General features: G+C 44.4%; 1 protein-coding gene across 9 annotated transcripts in view; it reads left to right on the forward strand.

Moving 5' to 3' along the window:
- EPHA6 (EPH receptor A6) overlaps nt 1-22,927 on the forward strand; it is a 750,202-nt gene that overhangs the window by 59,788 nt on the left and 667,487 nt on the right. For all 9 annotated transcript variants that reach the window (XM_053308761.1, XM_053308767.1, XM_053308762.1 and 6 more), the window contains exon 2: nt 22,845-22,909. In XM_053308761.1, the coding sequence (XP_053164736.1) occupies nt 22,845-22,909 (65 nt within the window). The remainder of the gene's footprint in view (nt 1-22,844; nt 22,910-22,927) is intronic.

Genomic DNA, 22,927 nt, shown 5'->3' on the forward strand with positions numbered 1-22,927 from the left:
AATAGAGGAGGCAATTACATGGTGACACAACTGCCAAAAAAGTAGTGAAACTGCAACATAGATTGTACATTAATCATTATGGCACAATTATAAACTAACACTTTTACTCCTCAGCTGACATCTAGTATGACAAAGAATGTTTTGTCTAGGATATCTTGTTTCTGATCCACTTTCCTAACAGTGGCAGAGTTGAATTAAAACCAAAGTCCATTTCTGACCTGTATATTATTGAGATAATGATGAGAAAGATGAAACTGTTTGAGATACAGGACAGCTGTCATTGGTGATTGAGATAGTGGTGGCTAACCAGCTCCAGGCAGTTTTGGAGGAAACCGATTATCTAGACCCATTTCAAACTGGGTTTAGAGCAGGCTATGGGGTTGAGATGGCCTTGGTTGGCCTGATAGATGACCTTTATAAGGGAACTGACAGAGGGAGTGATTGTGTTCATTCTTTTGGGTTTCTCAGTGGTGTTCAATACCATCAACCATGGTATGTTCTGGATCGCCTGAGGGAGTTGGGGATAGGAGGCACTGCTTTGCAGTGGTTCTGCTCCTATATCTCAGGCAGATTCCAGATGGTGGAGCTTGGTGACAGTTCCTTTTCAAAATAGGAGCTATTATATGGAGTCCCTCAGGGGACATCTACATGAAACCGCTGGGTGAGGTCATCAGGAGATTTGGTGCAGTGTGTTATCAGTATGCTGATGTCACCAAAATCTGTTTCTCCTCCTCCTCCTCCTCCTCATCATCATCATCATGAAATGGCTTTCATTCCCTAAATGCCTGCCTATGGGCAGTAATGGGCTCGATGAGGGATAACAAATTGAAGCTGAACACAAGCAAGACGGAGGTGCTCATTGTTGGGGTTCAGAATTTGAGGGATGAGTTAGATCTTCCTGGGCTAGATGGGGTTACACTCCCCCAGAGGAACAGGTACACAGTTTGGGAGTCTTCTTGGATCTAGGCCTCACCCTGGTATCCCAGGTGGAGGCTATGGTCAAGAGCAAATTACATCAACTTTGGTTTATTCAACAGCTGCATCCATTCCTTGAAGAGAACGATTTCAAAACAGTGGTGCATCAGCTGGTAACCTCCAGGCTTGACTATGGCAATGCACTGAGACTGCCCTTGTACATAGTTCTGAGCTCAATCTGATCTTTAGCAATGCATTTCATAAGTCGTTTATATATTTTTCTCTTCTTTTTAAATTTTATTTACACGATGCATTGTTTGTATTTCTTGTATATTGGTCTACAACTGTAATAAATTTCTGATCTGTTCAGAATGCAAAAAAAATGCATAGTTTGGAAACTTCAGTTAGTTCAAAATGTGGCAGCCAGATTGGTCTCTGGACTGGGGCAACCCGGAGAGACCATCTTATGACTGCTGTCAGACAGTCATAACTGGTAGGTACAGGTCACCTTAGAGAGTGCCTTCTGTATGATCCCCATCACACATTGAGGTCATCCAGAGAGGTCTGTCTCCAGTTACCACCCGTACATGGGGTGGCGACTCAGAGCAGGGCCTTCTCCGTAGCTGCTCCTGCACTTCTGGCAGATATCCATAGTCTTGGCCCATTGTTGGCCTCCAAGAGAGCCCAAAGGCTTACTTATTGGGCCTGGCCTTCCAAGGTTTTAAAATTGTTTAAAAGTATTTTTAATTGGTTTTAAATGGCTCTGAACTGTTTTAGATTTGGTTTTATATTGTTTTGTTTGTTTTAAATGGTGTTTGTTGTATTTTACTGGTTGTGCATTGCCCAGAGCCTTTGGATAGGGCAGTATAGAAGTGTAAAAGATAGATAGATAGATAGATAGATAGATAGATGTTATAATAGCTCTGCAACTTAAGTTGTCATTTTCTTATTAAGTTCCACATCTAAGCCCCAAACAAACCTGAGAAGCAGTAGCATGTCTAAGGCCATTCAGCAAGTTCTCAGCAGAAAAATGATTTGTACTTCAGTGACCCGTATCCTACTGGATCCAGATTCACATAAGCCTCGCAGTGTGAAAATGGTGGAGCTATTCCCACGATCAGGCAAAATCAGGCTAGGGGAGCCTGGTCTGATTTTGCCTGATCATGGGAGCCACCAGGCTCGCAGGTGAGCCCGGTGGCTCCCAGGTGGTTAACCCACCTAAGAACCCCTCCCCTAAAACCGGGTTTGCGGAGCAAGCGCAAGGCATGCTGGAGCTTCCAGGAGCCAATCTGCCCCCACTCCTCCCAGCCCTCACCAGCTCCGTCACGGAGCCGGCAATTGTGTGGGCGGCCGATCCAGCCGCCCAGGGCTCCCTCCCTGATCATCTGCGGGGAGAGCGAGCTTAGCCCGCTCTCCCCGCCCTGCTGCACAAACTGGGTCTCACTGATTGTGAGACCCAGCTCAGTTTATTTTAATCTTGAGCTATTTTCACAAATCACATCATTTTCTGACTCTATAGTTCCTAATTTTTGATGACTAAAAAATAATAATCAGTCATTGCTCCCAGTCAAATGAATTATTTCATTCCCCCTGGTTACCACACTTGCTGACATATATGTATGTTACACACATGTGTACCTATGCTTTTGGGACAACTTGAGGGAAATTACTCAAACCGAGCTTAAACGTTTGGATAACAATAGACCACAGTCTAGATCAGCAGTAGGCAATCTTGACTCACCAGGTGCTGTTGAATCACAACTCCCATCAGCCCCACTCAAAATTTATTGTGGCTGAGGATAATGGGGGGTTGCAGCTCAACAACAGCTGAAGAATCACATTTGCCTACCTCTGGTCTAGACAGAGGCAAGGCAATATTAGCATACCTCAAAAGAGCAACAGAACAGAGGCAAGACTTTTGAAAAAAGATATTAAGGCTTTCCTCACGTGCAGCTGAGCCCAGGCTAGGGACACGCAGCCTGGGTTAGGCTGCACGTGAGAACCACCACCTAGCCCTGCTTCTTAGCCCAGCTCTTACCCAAGGTCAAGGGAGCAAACACTCACTTAACCCAGGCTACGGGCTCATGTGTGAACTGGATTACTACTTGTCCAGCAACACATAGAGACACGAGCCTAGAGTGCCCATCTCTTGGGGGAATCCTCCAATGCATTGCACGTGTTGCTCAGTGCACTGTGGGATTCATGGAGGCCAAGACAGCGAGTCCCGGCCTCTGTTTACCAGTGCTGCCAGAAGCAGCATAGAGATTAATCTATGCAATCCAAAATATGTTTTTTGTAAACCTTGGTAGACTTATGGTTGTACAGGGAGTGAACACAACTCCTGAATAAGAGAGAGAAAGACAGCAAGTGAGTGAAGGCTCTAATAGTGTCAGTTGATGGGCATTGGATTGTGGGCAGAAAAAGGAAGAGAAAGACAAAGAAAAAACAAGAAAGATACAGAAGAGCGGCTTTGATAACTATCCTCAATCTGCTTTTTATGCATAACACCAAAAGGGATTCACATGAAGCAATATTTAGGGATCCTAGCTACAGTGGTTTTGCCAAAGCAGTAGGCAAGAAAGAGCAGTGGTGTGCCAGCTTGACATGAACTTCTAAGATCTGTGGCACCCATGCCCACAGCTAGCAAAGAGGATCACTGGGTTTCCCAGGCAGTTGGTTGCAGAGTTTAGTCCACAGCAAGCAAATGCAAGGAATGGCCCTTCCTGAGTGATTCAAAGAGGCACTTCACACGATCGGTGTGAAGCGCTGGAGGGGGTTCTGTGGGGAGAGCGGGCTTAGCCCATTCTCCCCACAGATGATCAAGAGGCAGCCCGGATCGGCCAGATTGGCCGCCCACACGATTGCTGGCTCCATCACGGAGCCAGTGGGGGCTGCGGGTATCATGGGCTGCGTGGCCCCCGGAAGTTCCAGGATGCCCCGCATGAGCGCATGGGACATCCTGGAGAGACCCCCGAGCCCGGGAGGCTGTTTGCAGCCTCCTGATTGGGGGTCGAATTGTGTGTCGCGGTGAGCTGTGGCAACACACTAGGGATGTGCACGGAACCGCGGAGCTGCGGTCCGGCACTGGGGTAGGGGGTTCCAAATAACGGCGGGGGGGGGCTTTACTCACCCTCCCAAGAATGGTGCCGTATTTATGTGAGTAAGCGGGCGGCAAACCTCCCTGCCGCCCGCTTCATTCCCCCTCTCGGCGTTCCCTCCGTTCAAATTCTGAATTGGGCGGCAGGGTATCTCCCAGTCCCTGCCGCCCTCTTTGATGCCCCCACTCAGCTGGTGGCCGCCCCATTCAAGCCTTCAGGACCCCTGCCGGCCCGGCCCGGCCCGGCCCTTCCCTTCCCTTCCCATCCCATCACAAGGGGGACGAGCGGCAGAGCTCCCTGCCTTCCCCCTTGCTGGCTGCACTGCAAATGGCTTCTAAGAAGCCTTATTTGCGCATGCGTGCAAAAGAAGCCTTTTTCACACATGCGCGAAAAAGGCTTCTTAGAAGCCATTTGCAGTGCAGCCGGCAAGGGGGAAGGCAGGGAGTTCTGCCGCTCGTCCCCCTTGCGATGGGAAGGGAAGGGAAGGGCCGGGCCGGGCTGGGCCGGCAGGGGTCCTGAAGGCTTGAATGGGGCGGCCGCCAGCCGAGCGGGGGCATTAAAGAGGGCAGCAGGGACTGGGAGATACCCTGCCGCCCGATTCAGAATTTGAACGGAGGGAATGCCGAGAGGGGGAATGAAGCGGGCGGCAGGGAGGTATGCCACCCGCTTACTCACATAAATACGGCGCCATTCTTGGGAGGGTGAGTAAAGCCCCCCCCCGTACTCCTGTGGAACCCCCCACCCGAACCAAAACCACCCCGTGTCCGGACCGGTCTGGAAGCCTTTAGAATGGCCTCCGAACCGGTCCGTGCACATGACTACAACACACAAGCAAAAAGATGAGGTTAACGGAGCACCCGCTCTGTTAAGCTTGTCTAAGGGGAAGGGTAATTAGGCGGGCTAGATGGCTTGGGAGCACCTGGCTCGCCTGTGAGCCTGGTGGTTCCCATGATCCCTAGAAAGTGGGCTAAGCTCCCTTAGCCTGCTTTTCAGTGATCGTGAGAATAGCTTCAAAGATTTGCTCCAAGTCCAGGGAACTCTTATGCAGTCAAATAAGAGTTAACCCATGATGACCCCTGTGGCCTAGCCCTCTTGTTTTTTTATTTTGTTTTTGTTTTGTAAATAAGCCCTTGTAAATAGGGTTGTGCATTTTTTTCTGTTTTATTTTTGTCATGAATCCAAAACACCCCCATTTTGTTCTTTGTTCGAAACCAGCCAATCTGAAACACCCCAATTTTGTTCTTTGTTCAAAATTGCAAAATCTGAATCCAAAATGTTTTGGATTTTAAAAAATGGCCCCAGGGCAAAACTAGTGGGTTAGGGTGGCAGTGCCCAATGGGTGGAAGCTACCACCAAAATTTCAGAGGAATTGGGCAAAGGGCTGATTTTTGGTGAATTTCTGAAGTTTAAGTTTAAGTTTGAAGTTTGAGTTTGAAGTTTTTCCCATAGGGAATAATGGAGGTTTCAGCAAAAGTATAGCTTCACATCGGCAGGAAAGGGGTGGCCCAGAGCAGGTAGGGTGGATGGTAGTGGCCAGTGGGGGCAAGGAAGCTGCCAGAATTATTTCAAAGGAATTGGACAGAGGGCTGATTTTTAAATATTTAATGGTGTTTATGCATCTTTAAGGTTCTTCCCCATAGGGAATGATGGAGGTTTCAGCAGCCCCATAACTGCACTTGGGAGGCACTGGGGTGGCCCAGAGCAAATGGTGGCGTAGAGCCCATAGGGTGCCAACCACCCCCATGGGTTGTTAACCCATGGAGTACTGGGTTCTGTTGTTTCTGAGATGTTTTGAGTGTAGATTCTCTGGTAGCATATGAGAGTGGATTCATGCTTTGTCATTGAAAATCTCATATTCTACCAGAGAATCTACACTCAGAACACTTCAGAAACAACAGAACCTAGCACCTCATGGGTTAGCAACCCATCGGGGTGGTTGGCACCCTATTTTCACTACACCACCACTTGCTCTGGGCCACCTTGGTGCCCCCAAAGTGGAGTTACAGGGCTGCTGAAACCTTAAAGATGCGTAAACTTCAACAAATCACAAATAATCAGCCCTTTGCCCAATTCCTTTGGAATCTGGGTTGTGGCAGCCTGGCAAGCACCCATTGGGGCACTACCACTCAACCCACTCTTCTGCCCCTGAATCCATTTCCAGGCTGGCATGCAGTAGCCATAGCAGGCTGGGAGGCTGGGCTCAGGCTGGCAACAAGGCAGGTATAGGCAATGGCAACTTGAGGCATGCAATGCTGCAAACTAGTTCTCCCGCGCTCTCTCTCTTCAATGAGACAGTAAGGCAGAATAGCAACGACTAACTTACTGAATGTATTGAAATCCCCTCCTTGAACTCCCTCTCCACCCTTGCCGCTTCTTCGACCCTTCCCCTGGCCAATGTGGGGTCAGTAAAGAGTGTCAAGAGCCAAGAGAGCCAATGGGGAACAAGGAGGGAATCGTCGGCAGGTCAGCCCATGCTTTAGGACACCGATCGGAAGGCTGGAAGGGCGGGAAATTCAAAGAGATGTCAAACACAAAATGGAGACTGACTCAGAGATTGCCACAACATGGAGGTCTGAAACAACAAAACGTTTTGTAGCTTAAATAGGAACGTTTTGTTTTGTATAAAAAACTTTTGGATCTGGAAAATTGGTGTTTCTTTTTGTCTTACAAAACACCCGCAATAGGCTGTTTTGGGTACAAAATGTTTTGTATCTGAAAAGTTCAGCACATCCCTATTTGTAAATGAATTGTATTATTATTTGCATTGATTTTCCTAAAACATCATTTTTGCAAATGGATTGTGATTTTTAAAATGCTTGCAAAATCCCTGTTTTCAAGAAAAGCTGGTAGGATCAAATGTTCATGGCTTCTGCTCAAGCAAGATCCTGTTAAAGATTATGCAATGTACTGAGTTAATTTTGGACAATAAGGGAGCTTTGATTTAATTGGCTGCATTTTGTAAAATGGAAGGAACTGATTGGGTTGTTTTAAAATGGTTAGAGAAAAATTATGAATATATAGGAGACTGCTTTGGCAGACAGAAGAGAATCGGAAGTCACCGGTTGAAGATTGAAGAAGTTGTGATTTGGAAATCAGCAGTGAGAGTAGAGTTTTGGAAGTCAGATTTGGAGACCCCTGGGAGAAATCAGGAGAACAGTGCAGTTGGAGATCAGAAGTCAGAAAGCTGAAAGAACTGAGTACAGTCCAAGTGGAGGAGTTGAGGCCAGTCACAGCTCAAAAATAGCTTGCCCAGACTGAGAGAACCAATGCTGTGGCTGTAGAAAGAGCTGAAATCACAGAAGAACCAGGCTGGATTGAACCCCAGGCCTGTACTATGACCAGAACAAGAGAAGGAACATGCCAGTTGCTAAAGGCAGTGGTGCACCTAGGGGCCCAGACTGCTTCTGCCATGAGCTCCCCCCCGCAAGGCCCCCCTGCATTGGGGGGGGCCTCCTGCTGCCACCCCACCCTGCCCCACTGTGCCGAATCACCAAAATCTACCTTAATTTTAGCCACCAGTGTGTGTGACCGGGGGCGGGGTGGGTAGGTGGTGAGCCGTGCAGGCTTCCCCCGCCGCAATTACTTGTTTATCTTTAAAAGAAAAAAAATAGTAGGTTCTGTTTCCTTCATCCCACGGCTATTGAGCTTACCACTCTTCCAAAGTTTGTTTTTGCCACAGAGGTTTGAAAAGTTGTTGTGGTAGACTCAGCCTAGAGCACAAACTTCTACTTGGTGGCAGCAGTTAAACTAATAATTGTCAGGGAGAGCCATGTCTCGTAGGGGTGTGCAATTCGGATTTTCAGTGCTTTGATTAGGATCCGAACCGAAACACCCCTGTTCTGTTTTGTATCCGAATATTGCCCATCCGAATCACCCCTGATTCGATTCGGATCTGAATTAATCCGAATCTGAATCGATTCAGATTTAAAAAATGGGCCCTGGGGCCAAAAGAGTGGGGTGGGGTGGTAGTGCCCAATGGGTGGAGGCGACCACCCAAATTGCAGAGGGATTGGGCAAAGGGCTGATTTTTGGTGAATTTTTGAAGTTTTAGTGTCTTTGGGGAAGATTGGGGGCATAAGTGGGCTCTGGGCCAAAAGAATGGTGTGGTGTGGTAGTGCCTAATGGGTGGAGGCTACCACACCAATTGTAGAGTGATTGGGCAGAGGGCTGATTTTTGGTGAATTTCTGAAGTTTACGTGTTCCCCCCCCCATTAGGTATAATGAAGGGTATATTGCTTCATGTTGGGGGGAAAGGGGTGGCCTAGAGTGGTGTGGGGTTGGTGGTAGTGCCGGGTAGGGGCAAGGAAGCTACCTGAATTTTTTCAAAGGATTTGGGCAGAGGGCTGATTTTTGGTGAATTGTTGAAGTTTACGCGTCTTTAAGGTTTTTCCTCATAAGGTGGTATAATGGAGCTTTCAGCAGCCCCATAAGTGCACTTGGTGGGTGCTGGGGTGGCCCAAAGCGAGTGGTGGTGTAGTTCACATAGAGTGCCAACCACCCCCATGGGTTTCTAACCCATGGGGTACAGGGTTCTGTTGTTTCTGAGGTATTCTGAGTGTGGATTGAAGTCAATGGGATGCAAAAAGGCGGGAAATTAAAATAGACGTCATTGCTCAAAATGTAGGGGGGAGAAGAAGGCCACAAAATGGAGCTCCAAAACATCCGAATATTTCGGATCCCAAACGGGTGATTCGTTTCGGATCCGAAATTATTCGGATTTCTCTGAGGGTGGTTCGGTTCGGCTCCGAATCACCCGAAATTCACTGTTTCGGTTACAGATCATTCTGTACCCAAAACGTTTCGCATTAGGGATGCCTAATGTCTCGTGTTAGCAGCAGGGCAGATCCTCCAGACATGGTGGCAAAGTGGTGGGATAGACAGCTATTCCTTCACAAGCCCTCACTGAGAGTGACCCAAGAATTCTTAGTTCCAAGAATGTCCAGGGCAGTCTTGGGCAGGTCTCCTACACAAAGAACACTCAAGGATAGTGATTTCAGCTCATCTCAGTAGTTTTGGAACCCACAAAACAGTATTCCAAATTAGGGACTCAGTTGTCTAGTGATTCAGGTTAGATGAAAAGGCTTTGAGCACACTATGGATGCTCAGTTGGACAGACTTCTGGGAAGTAGAAGGCAGTTTGTGCCACAAACCTCCCAAAAGACTGTACCCAGGGGTTCAAGGACAGAGACATTTTGTAGGGTGTTGCCCTCTGCAAGATTCCAAAGGTGGGGGAAATGCAAAAGGGAATTTTCCAGAACAGGACCTAGAGGAAATGTGTGAATGTGACCACTGTTATCTAGATCTCAAAACAAGAAGGTTCTTTTGTGTCAAAACTAATTAGCTGACTGGACACTTGCCTTGATTGTATGATAGGGTGCAACTGTTCCAAGTTCCTAGGAATAATCTTTTGTTTAAGACTCCTGGCTTGCTTTCTTTAAACTCTGGCATCATTAGGTACTCAAGAAATTTCCCCAGAGGGTATGTCACCTTCCCTGAGGTAGCTTAGCACTAGTTTCAGATTCTATCTATCTATCTATCTATCTATCTATCTATCTATCTATCTATCTATCTATCTATCTATCACATTTATATACCACCCTATATAAAATCTCAGGGTGGTTTACAATTTAAACCAAAAGAGTGGTTTACAATTTAAACCAAATGGCAACTAAAACCTACACATATAAACAGATTAAAATTACCACAAATAAAACTTTACAACATCAAGTTTTAATGATGTTTTGCATGACATGGCAGTTTGACTTAACTTGGGATTTGCCTTCTCCATCTAATATAAAATGCCTATCTGTGCTTAGGATCCTGCTCAGCCTTGCTTGGGTTCAAGGCCTCGGTTCCAATGAGATGGGAGGAAGGCTGCCTAGTAGAAGGCTTAAATATTGTTCACTTTTACAAGTGACTGCTTACAAAGACATGTGCCCAATGCTTGTGTGCACTGATGCACATACTGAGCTCCAGCATGTGTGGGCCATGTAAAAAGAATGCTTTCCTCCACTGAAGTGAATGCAGAATCCCTTGATGGTTGAACAGTTTTGAATGCAGATTAGAAACTCCCTCTCCATAGCAAACAGATGAACTAGGAGTTTGCCTTAATCATGCACAAACTGGGACACATAAGGCCACCTCTGTTGAAAATCTATGAATTGTCTGTTAGTCTGCTGTGATTTATTCTTCCCCTGTCGCCTCCAGTTCCATTCCATTATAGTAGAAAATAGGAAGTTTATGCCCATAGTCACTCTTCCTCTTTCTGGTCTAATGTAAATTTTTAAATCCCTCTTATACTTTTTGTTATGCTTATAGATTAGGCGCTTTTGGAAAACAGGCAGCTATTTGTGGCTTCTGAATGTGTTCTGATTGTACTATTTACTTTGGGCAGAACAATTTGCACAGCGGTAAAAATTATAGTTAAAAATACTAACCCTAGGTAGGCATCTATTATACCCATTATCCCAGAAAGATTTCTATGCAAATATTGTCAAAGATTTCTGCATAGCAAGAGCATTTTTAAAGCCCTTAGAATTGTTTTGGTCCCTAGGAATGTATAAAAATGGCTATCAAAATGCCATCTAGTGAAAGGCAAAATAAAGAAAACTGCATTGTTAGGAAGTTTGTATTTTAAATTATTTAATTGCCTAACATGACATGCCAAAGAAGCAATAATTCCATTCAGTTGTGCAGTTTGCTTTATCATGCTTCAAGCCTTAGTTTTAACCACTGGTTGAAGAATAAATTGGCACCAAAGAACAAAATTTATGTGGAACCTTCTTGAGACACACTACTGTATTGAGAAAGGAAAGCTTTCCCATTCAGGCAAGTTAGCATCAGAAAGCCATATTCTAGCTACAAGGCTAGTTTACCAAGAACAAAGTCTATCTTGTTCCATAGAGAGGAAGAAGATGGTTAAGGACATATAGCTGAGACTACAATCTTATGCACATATTCTTTCTCAGACTCACCGCCCCCTGTGACAATACCACCCACCCCCAATTACAAAAATAACCACAGAGGCATATAATTTTTTAAAACTTTGGGGCTATTCTCACGATCAACAAAAATGGGGCTACGAGAGCTTAGCCCCATTTTTGTTGATCGTGTAAACCACTGGGCTCGTAGGCGAGCCCGGTGGTTTACGAGCGGGTCGCCTGCTCAAGTAGCCCTCCCTTTGCAGAGTGAGCGCACCGCAAACCTGGGCATTCTGATTGCGAGTAGCCGCGGCACAGCTACTCACGAGGAGACCCCAGAGGGGAGGGAAATAGCCACCTCCTGGCTCCAGGGGTCTTGCTGATTGGCCCCCACTCAACTCAGCCCCTGCTGGCTCCATCACAGAGCTGGCAATTATGTGGGCAGCCGATATGGCCACCCAGGGCTCCTGCAGTGATCGTCTGTGGGGAGAGCGGGCTTAGCCCGCTCTCCCCACAGGATTGGCAAAAGCGGGTCTTACTGATCGTGAGACCCACCTCTTTATGTTTCCAAAATTGAAAGAAAAAATACTAATGGAGTCATTGTTTATTTATTTATTATTTCTCTGTGTAAACCACCCTGAGCCATTTTTGGAAGGGCAGTATAGAAATCAAATAAATAAATAAATAAATAAATAAATAAATAAATAAATAAATAAAAATTGTAAAGTTATGAACTTCTGCATATGGGATCTTTCTTTCATCAATGAATACGCGCATGCATGCAAATGCAAAGTAAAAGTTATGACTGAGTCATTATGTATTCCTTTGCTATTAGTTAGAATGATTGTTCCAGACTTCTGGCCAAGCTATAGGTTTGAGTGTGGGGGTAAAAGAGCAGGTTGATTAAATGCACATCTGAAAAACCTCAGATCTGTCTAGGGTCAAAGGCTTAGTAAATAGAATGTGGGGCATGTACAAAATTCTTTTCTTTTGTTCCTGGGGTAACTTCTTCTGTTGACTGTGCTATGCATGGTGTTTTTGGATCCCTTTGGGGGATCTTAGAGGCTTTGGTTATAAAACATGCAATTTCCCAAGAAAATGAAAATGAGTTAAATAAAAATATTATTAAATGCAAAGTAGAGGCTTGGTAATGAGAGAACTTGAGGGTATTCCCACATTGTGCAGAATACACAAGATGGTTAATGTATCTGGGCTATAATACTTGGCCCCTGCTTATACTAGTTACTAGAGATGTTCACGAATTGTTATTTGCTATTTGATTCGACATCAAATCGCAAAAACTCAGATTGATTCCTCGAAACAGCCAGCCATTGCTGGCTAGTTCGATGAATCAAATCTTTTTTTTAGTGTGATTCGCCCATAGGGAACAATGGTGAACTCAAATCACCCCCTTATTCCCCATGGGTAGGTCCTAGGGACACCAAAGAGGGATGGGTGGTAGGGCATGATGGGTGCTACTTACCACTCAGCCCACAAAAGAAATGGTTAATTATACAATTTTTGATGTATTTTTTAAAACTTTCCCCCAAACCTCCATAGGATTCTTCATTTCAGGGTAATTTTATTCAAGGTTGAATATAAAATCACCGCCAATTTATCAGGAATTGATTTGTGCATTGATTTGAATTGCACAACTCTACTAATCACACACACATACACACACACATGCTATACTGAGGAGTGGGGAAGGCAAGAGGATAGAGGGGTATGAGGGATAGAGGCAACAATTTGGATTTGAATGAAATCAGGTACAGAGGGAAGGCAGTATCGATCCAGAAATCTGATAAGAGAGTGGAATGAAGAAGTACAGAAACCTGAACAGGTTATTCTGTGTGTTTGTTATTTGCTATGGCTAGCATTGAGGGCCCCATGGCATTCAGTTGTTGTTTCTCCCTGCCTGGAGAGGGTAGAGTCAGTTAGGTCTGTGGGAGGGACGACATTCCTGTGTCTCAGTTTGAAGCCAACTCAGGAGGTGAGCAAGCTTTTCTAAAGAGAACAACATCAAGCTTTCCCCCACTTCAAACTAACAGAAGGAGGGGAGATTTTAAGAGGCTGGTTTTTCTTTAAGGGAGAAGTCCTAGTCTGCCTGGATGGGGTAGAGTCAGCTAGGACTATGGGAGGCCTCACATTCCTTTGAGCCATATCCTGTAGAACTGGAAAAGATGCAGAAGAGTGCAACCAAGGTGATCGGGGCCTAGAGCACCTTTCTTATGAGGCAACCCTGGGGTTATCTAGTTTAGGGGGGAAAATCTGCAGAAAGACATGATAGAGGTCTATAAAATCATGGCTCATGTGGAAAAAGTGGTAGAGAGAAATACTTCTCACACTCACATAACACTAGAACCAGGGATTATCCCATGAAATTGATTGCCAGGAAATTTAGGACCAACAAATGGAAGTACTCTTTCACACAACACTTGTGCAATTCTCTGATACGAGATGTGGTGACAGCCAACAACCTGGAAGAAGGGTTTGGATAACTTCATGGAGGAGAGGTCTATCAATGGCTACTAGTTGGAGGGCTATAGGCCACCTCCAGCCTCAAAGGCAGGATGCCTCTGAGTAATAATAATAATAATAATAATTCAATTTCTATACCGCCCTTCCAATAATGGCTCAGGGTGGTTTACAAAGAGAAATAAATAAAGAGTACCAGTTGCAGGGGAGTAACAGCAGGAGAGAGGGCATGCCCTCAACCTCTGCCTGTAGGCTTCCAGCGGCATTTGGTGGGCCACTGTGTGAAACCGGATGTTGGAATAGATGGGCCTAGCCCGATTTTTGTTGATCATGTAAACCTGGCGAGCCTGGTGGTTTATGATTAGGTAACCCGCTCAAGTAGCCCTCCCTAAAGCCTGGGTTTGTGGAACGCGTGCTCTGCAAACCCGGGCTTTCTGATAATGAGTAGCCATGGTGCTGCTCTGTGCTGCGGCTCCTCATGAGGAGACCCCCATAGGGGAGGCGAAAAGCCGCCCCCTGGCTCCTGGGGTCTTGCCAGCATGCCCTGCGCACTCGCATTGAATGAAGCATTGCTCCATTTCCCCCTCTGCCAGACTGTCGCTGCCACACCGCCACCTACGCCTCCTCCCTTCCCCCCATCTGGGCCTCAGCCTCCTCCTCCTTTTCCAACTAGAGGAGGAGGGAGAGAGGAGGATGAATGGTGGTGGCGGCTCCCCTCTGGCAGCCCAGAGAGACCCAAGGTGGTGGCCTGGGGGCAGGGGAAGGAGGAAGCCAGAGGAGGATGGAGGGAGGAGGATGGGCAATGGCAGCTCCCCCCACCCAGCAGCCCAGAGAGACTGCAGGTGGAGTACAAAAAGGTTAAAAAAATTGGGAGAAGGTTTATCATACATTGTTCAGCTCCATCCTTTTGTACCCCAGGTTGATCTTCTGATGAGTGGTGCATGGGTCTCTCCATGGCCTCCCACTCTCATGAGAGAGTGGTCTGCTCTGGAGCAGCATCCATCATTATCACATAAGTGGAATATCTCATGTGACTGGAGTCAATACTGCTCCTGCTGGATGTCTCCACTTGTGAGTAGCACCAGATACTGCATGCTTTTACCCAAATCAAATCATCTTTATTACTGTCATAGACCTGCATAGAGTACAAGGCAAGAAATGAATTCCAAGCTTTAAAGGCGTGAAAGACATAAGAGGCATAAAGGATATAATTGTGAAACTATACGATTCTGGAAGTTATGCAACTGTAAAATTGTAAAATCAATAAAAATGTAAAAGTTATGAGAAACTGTAAAAAGTATACAGTAAAAGCTATGGGACCATAAAACTTTTGTGTGGTGCGTTTTAGGGAGCTGTGGTAGAGAGTGGTGAGTGTGCTGGAACTGTGCTATAAGGTTGGGCGCTGTGTCTGGTTTAGCAGAACCTGCTACCTGTCAATAGCCTATAGATTTTAGATGCTGCTGCACAGAACCTGACAATGTTATGTGTGATAGCGGGCTTAGTGTCTGAGAGCAGTAAAGATGTTAAAAATGGGCTTGAACATCCTTGATACTTGTATAGTAGCAATAGGATGAAGTTGGAGCGGATGTCTCTGTAGTACGAGCAAAGGATGAGGATGTGCACTGTTTTTTCAAGCTGCCCAGAGTTGCAGAGGCACTTGTCACTCCAAGGGTGGGATCTTTCTGTAACAGCCTTCCAGCACGGCTGAGAGAAGGGTGTGGCATCGGGCCAGCATGAAGGGCTTCCTGTAATTTGGAATTTCCAACTGTGTTAGGTATGCTGTGGGGGAGGCAGAGTATCTAAGTCCTTCACTGATGAGGAAGTCTGGGGTCCTGCCTAGATCAGTTTGACTCTTTATGTCCATTATGCACTGTTTGATAAATGCTTTGGCCTGATCGTATCCCTTGTCAAATAGGGAGATGCTTTTACCCAAGGTGAAGGAGCTGGGTCCCCCTTCCCCAACTTCACTGTACACAAAATAGAGCAGACATGTTCAAGAATTCCTGGGTGAGACTGCCTTTTAAACCTTACCCCAGTTATTTATTTATTTATTATTTATTTATTATTTATTGCATTTCTATACCACCGAGTATAGAAATCTCTAGGCACTGTACAAATTAAAACATAATATAAAAACATTTAAAATTCATAAGAACAGATAAAAATCACAGTAGATAGAAACACACATTAAAATTTAAAATTTCAATTTCAATAAAAAGCCTGAGAAAACAGATATGTCTTTAGGGTCCTCCTAAAAACAAACAGAGAAGGAGATGCTCTTATTTCAACCAGGAGCGCATTCCAAAGCCCTGGGGCAGCCACAGAGAAGTCTCGGTTCTAAGTAACCACCAAATGAGTTGGTGGCAACCACAACCGGACCTCTCCAGATGATCTTAATGGGCGACAGGGTTCATGATGGAGAAGGTGCTCTCTTAAGTACCCTGGACCTAAGCTGTTGAGGGCCTTATAGGTAATAACCAGCACTTTGTATTTCGTTCGGGGACATATCGGCAGCCAGTTCAGTTCTTTTAGAATTGGTGTTATATATGGTCCCTTCGGTTAAACCCAGAGACCAATCTGGCTGCCGCATTCTGAACCAATTGTAGCTTCCTAACTATGTACAAAGGCAGCCTCACGTAGAGTGCATTACAGTAGTCAAGCCTAGAGGTTACCAGCAGATGTACCACCATTTTAAGGTCATTTGTCTCCAGAAATGGACGTATCTGGTGTATCAGCCAAAGTTGATAAAAAACACTCCTGGCCACAGCCTCAACCTGAGAAACCAGGAATAGTTTGGGATCCAGGAACACTCCCAGACTACGAACCTGATCTTTTAGTGAGAGTGCAACCCCATCCAAAACAGGCAGATCTAAACCATCTCTCAGATCCTGACCCCTTACAGACAGTACCTCCATCTTGTTAGGATTCAACTTCAGCTTATCTCTCATCCAGCCCAATATCATCTCCAGGCAGGCACTTAGGGGTGGTCATGCCATTTCCTGATGAAGTTGGTATGGAGAAATAGATCTGGGTGTCATCAGCATGTTGATAGCATCCAAGATCAAACTTCCTGACTATCTCTCCCAGCGGTTTCATATAGACATTAAAAAGCATTGGAGACAGTATGGAGCATTGTGTAACCCCACACTTTAGTTCCCATTTTATTCCAAGCAACCCAGCAGGATAACATGGTCAATGGTATCGAAAGTCGCCAAGAGATCCAAAAGAATCAGCAGAGTTACACTTCCTCTCTCAGTTGCCAACTGGAGATCATCCATCAGGCCAACCAAGGTAGTCTCAACCCGATAGCCTACCTGAAAGCCAGTCTGGAAAGGATCTAAATGATCTGTGTCATCCAAAACTGCCTGGAGCTGAGAAGCAACCACTCCCTCAATCACTTTGCCCAACCAAGGGAGATTAGAGACAGGACTGTAATTAGCTAACTCTGAAGGATACAATGCAAGTTTTTTCAAATAAGGCCTAATAATAGCTTCCTTAAGACAAGGAGGCATCCTGGCCTCCCTCAGAGAAGCATTTATGATGTTTACAAGACCCTCTTTGATAATATGATTGCCAGATGAAATAAGCCAGGTTGGGCAAGGATCAGGAGAGCAGATGGTGGGGTGCACAGTCTGAAGCAGTTTGTCCACATCCTCAGAAGTAACTGAAAGCGATCCAATTCAATCCCACAAGAGGGGTTGCTGGGTACCTCTACTATAGACTCTGCAGTAAGTGTGGAGTCTAGTTCAGCATGAATACAAGATAAAAGCTGTTCAACACATTTCAGCAAGTAACAGACGGTTCCAAGTTTGAATTCAAGGCAGAGGGGGTACAAACTAGCCCCCTCACAACCCTAGACAACTCAGCCGGACGTGTACTTGTAGAAACAATGTGGGCAAAGAAGAACCGCTTCTTTGCCATCCACACTGCCATATCATAGATCCTCAAATAAGCTCTGTGTTGCAATCTGTCAGATTCACACTAAGTCTTCCTCCACTTGGGCTCTAGTCGTCTATCTCACCACTTCAACTCCCACAGTTTATTCAAATACCACGGGGCTGACTTTAAAGCAGGTCGGAGAGGACATTTAGGAGCGATTGTGTCTACTGCTCTAGTAAGTTCATTATTCCATACTTGCACCAGAGCATCAACAGAATCACTAGCAGAGCCAGCTTGAAACCCTTCCAAGGCTTCTTGGAATCCTATTGGATCCTGTTGGATCCAATAACCTTTTTGGGTGGACCAACCTAATGGGTCATTCATCCCTGCAGAGGTGGGTTGTGGCTGCAAGTCCTACCTTAACCAGATGGTGATCCATCCATGACAGTGGATGGATCATGACAGTGGATGGATTATATGGGATAGGCCCATATAACAGGGGTCCCCACCCACGGAACACCACCCTGATCAGAGCAGAGGACCAAGTCGAGTGTGTGACCAGCATCATGCATTGGTACAGAGACCACTTGGGATACGCCCATAGTCATCATGGCGACTATGAACTTTTGAGCTGCACCTGACAATCCATTCCTGAAATAGACACTGAAGTTTCCCACCAACAACAACCTGGTCCACTCCAATGCCAGCTCAGCAACCCGGTCCATCAGCTCAGATAGAGACTCTGTTGGACAACAGGGTAATCGGTATACCAACAGAAGTCCCAATCTATTCTTGGTCCCTTGACTTAGGAACACACATTCAGTATAGGCCAACTCTTTGACAGGGCTCCTGGTAAGGGAGATAGTATCCTTATAGACCACAGCCAACCCACCTCCCCGCCCACATTCTCTCATCTGCTCCACCACGGAGTAACCCATTGGGAGGAGCTGGGACCTGAGCTGAGAGGTATAGCTGTTCTGCCATATGTTATCTTTGCAGCAAACTAATTGGGTTGCCCAGTTTAGGGTGCCACCATGACTGCATGTGCTTATGAACAACATACTTCTTTATCAATTATTTTTTGGAGACCAAAACACATAGTGCCCATCTTGCCATCCCTTTTCTCTCCGGGTTGACAGAAGGGGGAACAAGAGACACAGTGGAAAGGGAGCTTTCCCAAAGTGACTTCCCTCTTTGACAGGCTTAGAAGCTTGGGATGAGACAACATGGCATCCCTGTTGTCAGGCACCAGCTTTAGGAGCATGGAGAAAGATGGTGGGGCAAGTGCTTAGAGAGGTGGCAAGCGAGAAGCATGGCAGGCATGGAGCAGATGCTTCCCTTGGTGGGTCTAGGCTGCTTTGTCTATGATTTCTATTCAAGAAACAGCACAAAACTGCAGCACCTGCCACATTCAAACCTCAGGTTGGAGCAGCAAAACTCGTTACAAACCAAAGGTTCCAATTGGAGTTTGGCAGGGAAAACCGAAGGTCACTTCTGCCACGAAACTACAGTTCCACACATTCAGATGTACATGATTTCTAATTTCTGCCCTATTCAACTCCAGTTTGGCATTAGGTGTGAATGGAGCCAATGTCTGAATAGGGCTCAAGTCATGTTTGTCGATGTAGTCTGTTTTATTTGTGAGGTTTGTGGCATTTTTATTGTTATTTTATTTTATTTTATGCTATTTACACACAGTCTACCAGACGTTATTAACTGGATTTGGTACTTTAATTATCGGGCCCTATCCAAGGGTCTAGGATAACCAAAGAAGAATTAAAGGCATTGCTGTAGTATTCGTGCTGTCCCGAGTAGTGTGGCCTTCTGTAGTAGATGTGTTGTAATTTTATTGATGCCCAAGGTGTCAAGATGGTGTTCAAGTTCTTTTGGTATTGCACCAAGGGCACCAGCAACTATTGACACCACTATTGTTTTCTTTTTCCAGAACCACTCAATTTCAATCTGAAGGTCCTTGTATTTAGTTATTTTCTCCAATTGTTTTTCATCGACTCATCTATCCCCTGGGATTGCAATATCAATTATCAGAACCCGATTCTTCTCTGTGACTGTCAGATCAGGTGTATTGTGCGCTAAATGCCTATCAGTTTATATTCGAAAATCTCAAAGGATTTTTGCCTCTTCAATTTTCTGTGTCCTTCTCAATCAAGAGAAGGATTAATTCTTGCTTCCTGGCAATTTGTATAAAAGTTCCAGTGGATCATTGCAGCAACATTGTTGTGTCTTTCCTTATACTCAGTCTACGCAATTTTCTTACAGCAACATACAAGGTGCTGTTATTACGCTATTTACACACAGTCTACCAGATGTTATTGACTGGATTTGGTACTTTAATTATTGGGCCCTTTCCAAGGGTCTAGGATAACTCAATGTCAAAACTATACAATCACAGAAAATTTAGCAATTATGATTTGTTTCTTTAAATCGAACCCATCGAAATGTGGATTCCAGAAAAGAATGTATGTAATTTGGAGATAAAAACATCTGAACTCAGAAATTATGGAACATTGATTCATAATGTGAAAGAAAGTATTTGCTGCTGCTGCTGCTGTTATTATTATTATTTCTTCAAAGGGCCTCCCTATGCACACATACATGGGAATATATCACAAGAAGTTTGTGGGAATTATTTTTGAACAAACATGCACTGAGTCTTTAAATCTATGGGCCTCCCTTTGTATACTGTACATCCCATTATGTATGTTGGCTTTCATTACCTGGGTGGAACTGAAATAACATTTTCAGCAATCTTGAGTTTGTGGAATACAGACTATAGTATCCAAACTCCAAGCTTTCTTCATTTTCAATCAAATCAAAATGGCTTTCATAGTTTTCACCCAGGGTTTACTTAGTGGTACTCTGTAGCCTCCTCTTTGGATTATGTAAATTAAAAGCACTTCCATGTGATGCTTGTCTTAGCTCTATAGTAAATAAGGGATAACTAACAAAAAATTAAGCATACCAACCCAATAAGGACACCAACACAAAATAGTGCCCTTTTATGTGAAGCTTATTACAACTGGACATCTTGTGTGTTCATAAGTCTTTGAAACCCAGTGGTCTTAGCTTGTATTTTTTCCAAGCTGATTCCTTTGTGATTTCATGTTCTGATTCTGTTACTTTTTGTTATTCCAACAATGCATACGAACTGCTAACAAACTTTCCCTGAAGAATAAGCAAATCAGAAAGTTACCACAGAGACTAGACTTTATGGTCACCAAATGCTGGTATTGAACTGTCATTTAAAAATTGGAAAAATACTAGGCACATAATGCACTATCTACAGAGGTTTACAGTTTTAATATAAATTGCTGAAGACAAAACTCACTGCCCTTGGGTCTTCCAAAAGTGAACTTTATTTTTCTCTATAGAGCAATTAAGCACTCTTTCAAAGTTCTATGAACTACCTAAAACTATGCTGGATGAATAATGCAAAATGAATGTTTGCACTTCTATTTGGAATTTAATTGCCTTTGCAGTTCAACAAAGTTTTTCTCTTTCTTCATTCACATTCGTGACTGCACCATTTTAAATTTACACAATAGGTATGATATGAGCAGAAAGTGTGTGGAACACCTGCATAGCAGGCAGCAATCTTTTGGTAAAGTTTTTCCCATCATTGTCTTTCCATGCCAGAAAAAGTTTCATAGTAATATTATACTACAAGTTATTACTGGATACATTTCTATCTTCCCGTTCCTCCAGGAGCTCAGGGTGATGTATGAAGTTCAAGTTTTGACTTAGACTACTAAACTCATGAGTGACTTAAGAAAGTAGTATTGTATATACCCGAATCCAAAACTAGGTATTTTACAAGTTATTTGATGTTGGAAATCAGGGGGTTATCAATTCAGAATTCAGAGAATTCTTGTTTTCAGATAAATACAGGTATAATCCATATTTTAACCTGTATTTCCTAAGGGTCATCTTAAATTTTGGTAAATACAATATTAAAGCTTTCCCCCATACAGTCTCTTTTGTGACTTGCATCTGAGTACTGAGTAGCATTTCTTTTAATTTATGTAGTTCCTGTTGCTCAAAATCAGAGGGCATGATCCAGACAAAATTAAAGCCCTTCTAAATTCCATTTATTTCAGTGACAGAGTTCCACATTGGTAAAATCAGTGAGAATTTACAGTGCTTAACCTTGACTAGATCTTATCCTGAATCCCTTTTTGATCCAAGGAGTTTATTTTATTGAGAACATATTCTTATAACAAGTATGATCCACAAGTTGGAGACTTAAGCAAATAAAAATGTAAAAACAGCATTCAATCCTGTGATTCATGTTACAGAATTACAAGATCAAAAACAATTCCATTAGATGGCACTAGAATAAATGCATATAATCAGTACTTTGCATGACAGTAAAAATGATTAACAAAAAACCAAGTCAATATGGTTAGTAGTGTATGTTTTTGCATAATAAAACACCTACAAATGAATATGCTATTTTCCTTACTATTCTTGGTGAAACTTGTGTCAAAGCCACTATCCTATAGAGTCAAAGTGCAATTGCTGAGAAAATAGGGTGTGTGCATAGTTGGGATTTGCATGAACCTTGGTTCATCCACTGGTTCAAAGCCAAACCAGTTTGGTGGGTTAAGCGTCGTGCACGGGGGTGGCAGCAAGCAGCAGCTTTGAAAGTGAGGATAGCAGATCCTTACCTGCTCCACTGCCATTCCATGCAGCTTCCTGCTGTAGCGGTGCGCCCCCCCCCCATCAGCCCACATGTGAACTGGTGCAACATTTCCTTGAGAGGGAGCCACAAGCTTCTCCCACTGGAAACCAGGTTTTGGCAAGTGGCACAGGAAGGTCCCATGCTGTTGAGCAGGCCTGCACAACATAAGGCCCAGGGCCAGATACGGCCCGCAGGGACTTTTTTGCTGGCCCCAAGACTGGCCCAAAGTATTGTGGTGCTCGAGCTGAGGTGCAAAATGCCGCCTTGCCCCATGGACCGGGTGGGGGTCAGCCCCCTTTCAAAACTGACCTTTGAAGGCATTGAAAGTGCATGGGGGACAAGGAAGAGAAAAGGTTGCTAGGAGCCTCCTCTTCCCTCCTCATGCTGTGAGTAACTAATACTTGCTCTCATTAATATTTTTAATAATTTATTTTAATGTAATCATTAATGTGCTGAAAATTTACCTCAGCCCCTGCCTACCAAGTCATGGTTGGTTCTGGCCCACCAGGGTATTTGTCTTGTGCACCCCTGCTGTAGAGGTTCTGATGTTGTTACGGGTAATATCAGAAGAGATCTTCAGTTATGTTAGGTCATGCTTGTTTGTTTTTTGCATGTTATGTTTGAATTCTTACTACAGAACATTGTCAAGGTTTGGGGTTTTTTTTGTCAGAAGCACTATGTATATTAAATTACTCAAGCAAATATAAGAAAGCCCTATTTTTATTAACAGGTGTACTGATACCCATAATAGGACTACTATACAGATATGAGAAAAGCTTTTTCTTTGAACTAAATTAAATTAGTATTTGTTAGCACTTTAATAACATCCTAATTATTATTATTTTTAATTTGTAGTTGTGTTGCTTGATACAACCACTGCAATTGGAGAACTAGGATGGAAAACCTATCCTCTAAATGGGGTAAGTCTCTGTCTCTCT

The sequence above is a fragment of the Hemicordylus capensis genome, chromosome 3 (assembly GCF_027244095.1).
Source record: "Hemicordylus capensis ecotype Gifberg chromosome 3, rHemCap1.1.pri, whole genome shotgun sequence".
Classification (NCBI taxonomy): Eukaryota; Metazoa; Chordata; class Lepidosauria; order Squamata; family Cordylidae; genus Hemicordylus; species Hemicordylus capensis.